The sequence below is a fragment of the Corvus hawaiiensis genome, chromosome 27, assembly GCF_020740725.1.
Source record: "Corvus hawaiiensis isolate bCorHaw1 chromosome 27, bCorHaw1.pri.cur, whole genome shotgun sequence".
NCBI classification, from domain to species: Eukaryota; Metazoa; Chordata; class Aves; order Passeriformes; family Corvidae; genus Corvus; species Corvus hawaiiensis.
In genome coordinates, this window is record NC_063239.1 from 2,378,953 (window position 1) to 2,388,511 (window position 9,559).

General features: G+C 55.6%; 1 protein-coding gene across 1 annotated transcript; it reads left to right on the forward strand.

Moving 5' to 3' along the window:
• Positions 1–1,048: 1,048 nt before the first annotated feature.
• On the forward strand, positions 1,049–9,305 carry SLC18A1 (solute carrier family 18 member A1). The gene is made up of 16 exons (XM_048287436.1): positions 1,049–1,146; positions 2,248–2,412; positions 2,690–3,023; positions 3,563–3,621; positions 3,821–3,904; positions 4,096–4,188; positions 4,423–4,512; positions 5,379–5,422; positions 5,541–5,601; positions 5,708–5,803; positions 7,280–7,358; positions 7,454–7,505; positions 8,059–8,122; positions 8,205–8,324; positions 8,407–8,540; positions 8,832–9,305. The coding sequence occupies exons 2-16, from the start codon at positions 2,298–2,300 to the stop codon at positions 8,943–8,945; spliced, it is 1,539 nt and encodes a 512-aa protein (XP_048143393.1). The 5' UTR covers positions 1,049–1,146; positions 2,248–2,297; the 3' UTR covers positions 8,946–9,305.
• The last annotated feature ends 254 nt before the right edge of the window (positions 9,306–9,559 follow it).

A 9,559-nucleotide genomic window follows, 5' to 3' on the forward strand; every position in this document is an offset into this window, starting at 1 on the left:
AATACAAGTGCAAAGAGATCTGGGTGATTCTGTGCTGCTCGGGGGAGCAGCCAAGCCGAGGTGCTGGGGGAAACGAAACCTCCTGAGGAGGGAGCAAAGAGAATAAATAATTCCAGAGAAAGGATTAAATTAAGAAAAGGATTAAATTAAGAAAAAGAGGGAGTAAAAGGTAAAAAAAGAGAAAGAGGAAGGTCCCCACATGCTGGAGGAGAGTCTGGATCCTTCCCCGGGCTCTCTCAGCAGATGGTGCTGCTGCACTGCTCATGCCCTGCCTCGGCTCCACACACCGGGAAAGCAATTTCCAGGCCCGGGCATTCAATTCTCCGCTCGTGAAATCCACTTAAAGGCTTCAACTCCTGCTCTAATGCCCACCCAGGGAATTCCTGGGCAGGATGTTCTCATCTGCCGTTATTGGCAATGGTTTTGGGGCCAGGCAGGAGGCAGACAAATGGCCCCAGCGGCAGATTTACGTGCCAGAGGAGGAAAGGTGAATCTGTTCAGGATTTATTCCCTCTCCCTGCAGTAAATCTCTGCGTCCTGGATGAAGGATGGTATCGGTTTGGCGTTTAAAAGAGAAATCATGGAGCCAAGTGTCAAAAGTTTAAGAAAGCAGAAATGATGGAGGAAAAGAGAGTCCGTTGCCAACGGCCTCTGCAGAACCTCGCCGTGCCTGGGGGGATCTTCCATCCCCCTCTGCCTGTGAGGAACCAGCCTGCCTGGTCCAGGAAGATCTCCTTGTCCCTGGAGGCAGGATAACGGCACCGGGAAAAGCCATGGAGAGCATCCCATGGGGCAGAGGCAGCACTGAGGTGAGGAGGGACCACAACCTGTTGGTACCCACATCTCCCAGAGCTCCAAAATGCCAGGCCAGGTGCCCAGATCCAGGCAGGAATTCTGGTGCTTGGGGAGGAATCAGTCCTGCTGGAAGCTGGGAGTGAGGATAAACATTCCTGCCCCGCTCCCAGCCCTCAGCCCACCCCTGCTGACGCACAGAGAGCTCCAGGACACTCGTGTGAGGTTCCAATTAAACCTGCGGGGACGAGGGACACTCCTCTCCTCTCCTGATAACAGGGAATCGTAAATCCCGGGGGATCAGAGCTCGGCGAGGCAGCGGCAGCAGCTCCACGCTCCCAGATGGGTGCCGGGGTAAGAGAACATTTTCCTCTGCTCCATACAGCAGAGAAAGGGGACAGGGAGAGCTTAAACTACGTGTCTTTATTGCCTCTGCTTTCTCTCTCTTAAATTTATTTATATTCATACTCTTTTGCATGAATTCTGGTGTTTGGGATTTCCTTGGAGGTGCAGTGAGAGTTTTCCACCTCGTGTGGCACTTCCCCGTGATGACAAAGCATTTGGAGTGCTTGCTTTTTGTAATGAAAGCCTGGCAACTCCCATTGCCTGGGATTTCAGGAAAGCCCAGGATTACTGGGAAGAGGGAGAGCTTGGACTCAGCTCCATCCATTTTGCCACTCAGTCCCCAGGAGCTGGGGGGTTCAATTGGTTGGTTTAATGCAAATTTCGGAGGGATATTTTTGGAGTGTTGTTTCCGTGGAAGCTTCGATCTCAATCACATCCATGAGGCTTTGAAGTGCCGTGTCTGGCCCTGACATTTCAATCGAAAGACACGGAACGTAAATGAATTTCCTTTGAGGCTCAATTGAATCTCCAAAGAACAAACAGGGAATAAAAGATGTCAAGATTACCTTGGATAAGCTGAGGCTTGATCTGTGCTTGGAGTCTCTGTGAGGAGGCTTAAACGATGCCTTGAAGCAGGTACAAGATGCCTCGGGAATGGTTTGAGAACGCTCCAGCTGGGATTTTAAAAGCAGGATTGATGAAAACACGTCATTTGATAGCAGAGCTGGTGGTCCCAGCTCCTGGGGAAAGCTCACAGATCCTGGGAAAAGCACTCAGCTCTTGGGGACAGCACCCAGATCTTGAGAAGGGCACCCAGACCATGGGGAATGGCACCCAGATCCTGGGGAAAGCAGATAGATCCTGGGAAAAGCACATGGCACCTGGGGAATGGCACTCAGATCCTGGGAAAAGCTCCCAGCTCCTGGAAAAAAGCACCCAGCTCCTGGAAAAAGCAGCCAGATCCCAGAACTCCCAGCTCCTGGGGATGGCACAGAGATCTTGGGGAAGGCACAGAGATCCTGGGGATGCACTGAGTGACCCTAGGAGTTGCGTTCCCCAGGGAGAAGCCCTGATCCGAGGGAGGTTTAACCTGGAATCTTCTCTTGGCAGGTTTTTGGAGGCCTTGACCCCTGAGCCCAGGAGCCCACAGGACCTTGGACATGTCCCCGGCCGGGTCCCAGCACTGGCTGGCCACGGGCAGGGCCTCGCCCAGGCTGGTGCTGGTGGTGGTGTTTGTGGCACTGCTGCTGGACAACATCCTGCTCACCGTCGTGGGTACGGGGCTTGGGGCTGCCGGGGGGTGCAGAGTGGGGCTCTTTGGGGCTGCTTGGGGGCACAGAGTGGGGTTTTGTGGGGTCTGTCTCAGGGCTACAGAGTGGGGCTCTTTGGGGGCACAGTCTGCTCCATCAGTCCCGGGTGATGCCAGGGGTTCCCTGCCCAGGGGACCTTCCAGGACCCCCCCACCCGGCCAGCACCGCTCAGTTCAGCTGCATGCCGAGCTAAAAAATGGAGGAAAATCCCAAATTAATCCTTCTCCTGGCTTTTTTTCCAGTACCCATCGTCCCCACCTTCCTCTACACGACAGAGTACGAAGGTGCCAACAGCTCTGTGAGCTCAGCCCTGCCTGAGCCAACTCCTGCAGCCCCGAGGGCTCCTCCTTTCTCCTCTGTGCTCTCCTCCTTTGACAACACCACCGTGGAGCTGCCGAACGGGTCGGGGAGCAGCACCCCAGGACACCCCCCCAGCACCCCCCAAACCCCACCCGGGGGCTGCTTGGAGGGTGGGGAGTTCCTGGCCCAGGAGAACACCCGAGTGGGGCTGCTCTTCGCCTCCAAGGCTCTGGTCCAGCTGCTGGTCAACCCCTGGGTGGGTCTGCTGACCAACAGGTAGGTCAGACCCCGGGGTTCCTGCAATTCCATGCGATTCCTCGGCTCCTGCTTGCTGCTGGAACCACCAGGAGCTGAGGAATCACAAAGATTGCGGGGGGGAATAGCAAGGGGGAGAATACAGCCACGAAAACGGCAGGAATTTTACCTTTTCTAACAGCCTGCACATGGCTTGTGAGTTTATATCCCAGCACAAACCTCGCTCGTGCTCTCCTCAGGTGCTGGCAGATGCTGTTGAATACCAGCGACCACGGAATAAACAAACACAGCTTCCCAGTCTGTTGTGGATAAAATGTTATTTTCATGTTTTCTTTGTCTCCTGCAGACACAGTGAGCTGTGCTGGGGTGGGCAGATGGGCTGGGGAGCAGAGCTGTGTCCCTGGGTGGGCTCTGCAGTGTTACTGGGGGGGCACGGGGGGCCCCCTTGGCCAGCACTTGTGGGCACATCTCCCCCTCAGGAGCTGCTCCCCAGCCCACACACATTTCCCAGGGGGAATGAGGAGCCCTCCTGAGCTGGGGCCTCTTTGTTCCCGTTCCAGGATCGGATACCACATCCCCATGTTCATTGGGTTCACCATCATGTTCCTCTCCACAGTCAGTGAGTATCGCCCTCCCCTCTGCCCTCCCCACACTGCACAGCACAGACTCCTCTGCTCTGTGTGAGAAAGGACAGAGCAGAGAACCCAGGCTCTGGAAAGGGTGACAAGGACATCTCGCTGCCCTCAAACTGGTGCCAGCTGGGGCCAGCCTTGCCCTGTGCTGCAGGGTTTGACCCCAGCTCTCCCCTCCCTCCGCAGTGTTTGCTTTCTCAGGCACCTACACCCTGCTGCTCATCGCCAGAGCCCTCCAAGGCGTCGGCTCCTCCTTCTCATCGGTGGCAGGTGAAGCTTTTGGCTACACCTCAGTCCCTGCGTCAGCTCCCCTCGGCTGGGTTATCGTCATCCTCCTCCTCCTTCTCATTGCACCCACCCCAGCCAGGGAGCAGCTGAACCTCCCCCAAATCCCAGCGGCTTCCAGAGAGGAGCCCCCTCCATGGGCCCAGGCTGAGGTGGGCTCTGCCTGTGCCCCCCAGGCCTGGGCCTGCTGGCCAGCGTGTACCCGGACGACTCGGAGAGGGGCAGTGCCATGGGCATTGCCCTGGGAGGCCTGGCCTTGGGACTGCTGAGTAAGGAGCCCCTGTTCCCAACGGGGCACGGCCGCTGCATCTCCTGCTCCTGCAATCCCACCTGCCTGGCCGTGCCTTCCACAGGCTGGGTGCTCCCCTCCCTCCCTCCCTCCCTCCCTCTGCCCATTCCCTGTGGGACCGACACCTTCCCAAACACCCAGCAGGGACCCAGAGCAGCTCCAGGCTCGGGGGACGGTGGCACTGCCAGGGTGTGACCCAGCCCTTCCCTTGCAGTCGGGGCACCCTTCGGGAGCATCATGTACGAGTTCGTGGGGAAAGCGTCGCCCTTCCTGGTGCTGGCCTTCCTCGCCCTTCTGGATGGAGGTGAGAAACCAAAGGGTTTAGCCCTACAAATAAAGAAAATGTGAAAAGATTGGAATATGGATGCTTCAGGCAGAGTCTGTGGGGAAGAAGAGGCCCATTAACACGGATGGGTGGTACCATCAGCACTGGTTATTCTGTCAGGGCTAAATCACATGTTTGCTGTCTCCAGATGACTGACACAGCAACAGAGCAGGAATTAATCCCTCATTACTTAATAAACCCCCTGATTCCTTTCATGGCTCAAACAGCACGTTTAGTGAAGCTCTTTGAACTGTGAATTCTTTGGCAAGACACCCTTGTGTGCAGCCTCTTGGTGCCGTGAAGGAATCAGGCTTTGCCAGCAGAAATGGTGCCTTGTTCTTGCCCCCAGACGAAGGCCACGGGAGCCTTCTGAGTGCCACAGCAAAGTTCCAGCCAGCAGGAACTGCATTTGCAGTGGGAAGCCTGGAGCTAATTAAATTACAACCCCAGTTACCGTCCCTGTCTGGCTGCAAAACAAGATATCCATAATGGAGCGTGCAAGAGCTGCTGCAAAATGAAACGTGGGCCTCGTGCCTATCACACTTCCTGCTTTAATCCTTTCCTTTTCCACATCCCATCTCTGTCACACTCCGGTGGCAGCTCCCCAGATGGCAGCCTGGTGGGAGCATTTGCACTTTTGACTGCTTCAGGGGTTGACAAAACCTCCCAACACACTCGGGGCAGTTTTGCTGCTCCCTCCTGCCCTGCCCGCTCCAACCATGTCCCCAAGCAGCTCCTGAATCCCAGGGTTCTGCTGCTGGGATGGGTCGGGCTGAGGGGAAGGAGAGGTGCTTGGGAGGGGTGGTGCCTGCAGGAAGGAGCCATCAGCAGTGTTCTGTCCCCAGCTCTGCAGCTGTGCATCCTGCAGCCCTCCCGGATCTCCCCGGAGGTGAGCACGGGCCTGAGCGGTGCTGGGTGAGGGAGGTGGGCACTGCCCAGGGCCGGGGGCTGTGCCAGGACCAGGAGAGGGCACGCACAGCCCCCAGCCCACCTTGCCCCCTGTGCAGAGCACCAAAGCCACCCCATTGTCCACCCTGCTGCGAGACCCCTACATCCTGGTGGCTGCAGGTAAAGGTGGACGTTTGTCCCCTGGTTAAAGACTCCCTCGTGCCTGCTTGAAACAGCAGCAAAAAGGGCTAAAATGGAGCTTTCCTCCCTCTTCTCCCTTTTCCAGGAGCCCTCTGCTTCTCCAACATGGGGGTGGCCATGCTGGAGCCCACGCTGCCCATCTGGATGCTGCAGACCATGTGCTCCCCACAGTGGCAGCTCGGTAGGTCCCGAGCTTTGCAGCCTCTTCCCCTGAGCTTCAGAGAGTTTAGGATCACAGGATCATTCGGAAAAACCCTCCCAGGCCACCGAGTCCAACCTGTGACCAGCCCAGAGCACTGAGTGCCATGTCCAGGTGTTCCTTGGACACTTCCAGGGACCAAGAATTGTCCCTGCCTGGGCACTGCGGGAGGGATTGAATCATCTTTTATATCACTCCATAAAAAGAAGGAAACATCTGCCCTCATGCCTGTGGAGTGAGAGATCCCAGGCTGTGCACGGCTCCAATTCCAGCTGGAAACATCCTCAGTGGTGGCTGTGCCGTGTGCTCTGCTCTGTTATTGCAAAAATTGTATGGAATTTGCTCCCCAGCAGAGCAGTAACGGGGCAGGGAGGCTGTGGGGTGCCCCGGGAGCCCATCTTCTGCAGGGCAGACAATGGGCTCGTGCTGGGCTGCGATTGTGGAGGCCAGATGGGCTCTGCAGAGGCAGCTCCGAGTGAAACGAGGCCGTTCCCAGCATCCCAGGCAGGGCAGGATGGGCTGTGCTGATTGCCAGCTGCCCGGAAAATGGGATGTGGAGATAACAGCGCCTGTGTTCGCTGCAGAAATAACCAGTAATGGTTATAAAACCCAATTGGCGCAGGAATGACCGGGGGGGTGCCCCGGGCTGCACTTAGATCCCAAATTGGATTGCAGGCTTGGAGCAGGGGGCTGGAATTGCTCCTGATCGAGTTATCCTCTGGGCAGGCAGCCACTAAAAGCCTCGGCTGCTTCTCTGGAGCAAGGATGGGCAAGGTGAAAGCGGCACCCAGGGATTCTGGGAGCGGGAGAAGGGACAGAACGCAGGGAAAAAGCACTCAGGGCTCCCCTGTCACCGAGAGGAGCTTTGAGGTGACTTAACAAAACAAAATCCCAAAGATATTCCCTAAGATGTTCAGGTACCTGAGATGTGAGAGCAGTTTGGATTCAGAGTTCAGCACCAACCCACCCACCACAAGCTGTTCCGGACCCAAGGGGCTTCTTTATTTTGTCTCCTCCCATAATTCTGGGAAATTCGGGCAAAATCCGCAGGATTAACCATATTCTGTAGCTGTTAGAGAGAGGAGAGGAAACCAAACACAAATCAGCGTGTTCCAACAAGGAAGCTGTCCCAGGGAAATGGAGCTGATCACTTTTATTTACTGTCAGCAGGAGAGGATATGAAAAATAAACACCTGGTAAAGCTGCAGGGAGAGCAAATATTTAATCGTGAGCTACATAATGATCCCCGAGCTTTTTACTTAAGCAGTTGTGTTATTCCTCTTTATTTAGTGAGGGAAAATGTGGAGACGTGGGAGAGGGAGAAATTATGAGAGGAGATGTTCACATGCCTGGCCTGGCTCGTGTATTCTCCAAAGTAGGCAATTAGGGAATGAAAATTGGTGCAAATCTGGGTTTTTCTGGGCATGAAACATTCTTTTTAATCCCTTCTCTCTCCAGGGATGGCATTCCTGCCTGCCAGCATATCCTACCTCATTGGCACCAACGTCTTTGGGATTCTGGCTAACAGGATGGGCAGGTAAGTGGGATATTAAAGATTTTGGCTCAGCCCAGCCCAAATTTCAGCAGGTTCTGCTCGAGGCTGAGAACTCCTGCCCTCTGCTCACTTTGCAGGTGGCTGTGCTCCATGATTGGAATGGCTGTGGTGGGAATCAGCCTCCTCTGTGTGAGTAGCAGGAGAATCCACAGGGATTTTCATGGTCCTGGCACAGCAGATGCTGAGGGGTTGCACCTCTGGATGGGTTTTTGCAGATCTGGGAAAGGTCTCCAGATCTTCAGGCTGAGAGATTTGGGATTGCTCAGCCTGGAAAAGGCTTTGGGGTGACCAAATGGTGGTGGTCCAGGACCTGAAGGGAGCCTGCAGGGAAGACAGGGAGAGAATACTTACAGGGGATGGAGGGACAGGACACAGGGAATGGCTTCAAAGTGACAGAGGGCAGCGTTAGGTGGGATATTGGGGAGGAATTCCTCCCTGTGAGGGTGGGGAGGGGCTGGGATGGAATTCCCAGGGAAGTTGCAGCTGCCCCTGGATCTCTGGCAGTGTCCAAGGCCAAACACCCTGGGACAGTGGGAGGTGTCCCCGCCCATGGCAGAGGGGGTTGGATTAGGTGGTCTTTAACCTTCCAACACAACCCATTCTGTGATTCCATGCCCTGTGTCCCCCCCTCCCACCTCCCACAGCTCTTCTGGCCTCACACCTCCTCTCTCTCCTCTCCCAGGTCCCTCTGGCCACCAACATTTACGGCCTGATCGGCCCCAACGCCGGGCTGGGCTTTGCCATAGGTGAGCTGGGGGTGCTGCGGCTGCTCCCGGGCAGCTCCCCCGGGGCAGCAGGGACTGAGGAGCCTGTCCTTGCTCCGGCCAGGAATGGTGGACTCCTCCATGATGCCCATCATGGGCTACCTGGTGGACCTGCGCCACACCTCTGCCTACGGCACCGTGTACGCCATCGCCGACGTGGCCTTTTGCATGGGCTTTGCCATCGGTAGGAGAGCTTTACTCACGGTGTAGCTACTCAGGGTGTATCCCCCTGGCGTTCTGTCCCTTTTTGATGTTTGAATTTGCAGGCCCCTCCACGGGCGGGGCGATTGTGCGAGCCCTCGGCTTCCCCTGGCTGATGGTCATCATCGGGGTGCTGAACATGGCCTACGCCCCGCTCTGCTGCCTCCTGCGCAGCCCCCCGGCCACAGAGGAGAAGATGGTCAGTCAGGGATGCTTTCCTGGAGTTTCATATCCCAGGGATTTGGGGGAATTAAGAATAAATTTGCCAGGGGTTGCGTCTTCCCTGGTGGGCTCTGTTCTGCCCTCAAAAAGCAACAAAAAAACTCCGATAAAAGCAGGAAAGTTTCGAGCGTCCTTCCCTGTGCTCACGGCTCGTATTCCCTGGGGAAAAGCCAGCTTTGGCTTTTTGCCAATGTGACAATGCTCCTGTTAACTGCTCAAACAAATCATTGTTTTTATTAAAGCGTGATTTCTGCTCTGCTTCACCCAGGCCATCCTGAGCCAGGAGTGCCCCATGCAACCCAAAAGCTACACCCCAAAGGAAGCCCTGCGGGAATTCCCCCTCACGGAGGAGAGCGACAGCGAGGCAGGAAATGTGGAGTAGCCACGGCAAGGAATGCGTGCCCTGCTCTGGAGCCAATATTCCGGCTACAGAACGCGGATGTGTGAGCAGCCACAGCCAAACCTGCCTATTCCACACTCGTGGGAGGCTGAATTTCCAACCTCTTCTCCAACCACCAGGATTTGGAGGCTCCAGGCCTTTAGTGAAGCCACTGTGGGACTGAACCATGGAATCAGCTGGCAGCTGGCAATAAAGATGTCACTACAATGTCACTGCTCCTCTGAGGACGCTAAAAAACCTTTGTTTCTGTCTTGGTACAGTTTGATGTATTGTGCTATGTCTGTGCTACTCAGAGCTCGTGTGTCCTTCCCAACATACATTAAATTAATTTATTCGTTTGAAGAACTCTAAAGAAACTGAGGTGGGAATAAGGTTTAGACTCAGCCAACAAAGCCAGTCAGATCACTGTATTTAATGGGGATATGTCAGGTGCTTCAGCCGGGGGGTCTCGAAAGCTCTGAGGGAAGAGTTTAGCAGAGAATCCGCAGTTTCTCCCACGGCTCCAGAGTGCGGAATTAACCCACACCAAACGTATTGCTCAGGGCCCCTCAGCGTCTGTTCGTGCCGGGGGTTCCTTCGATGCCCGCCCTGAGGGG

Coding starts and splice junctions, on each gene's coding strand:
- SLC18A1 (XM_048287436.1), top strand. CDS start 2,298: ATGTCCCCGGCCGGGTCCCAGCACTGGCTGGCCACGGGCAGGGCCTCG. Junction 5,804..7,279: donor CTCCCCACAGTGGCAGCTCG/GTAGGTCCCGAG, acceptor TTCTCTCTCCAG/GGATGGCATTCCTGCCTGCC. Junction 7,359..7,453: donor CTGGCTAACAGGATGGGCAG/GTAAGTGGGATA, acceptor CTCACTTTGCAG/GTGGCTGTGCTCCATGATTG.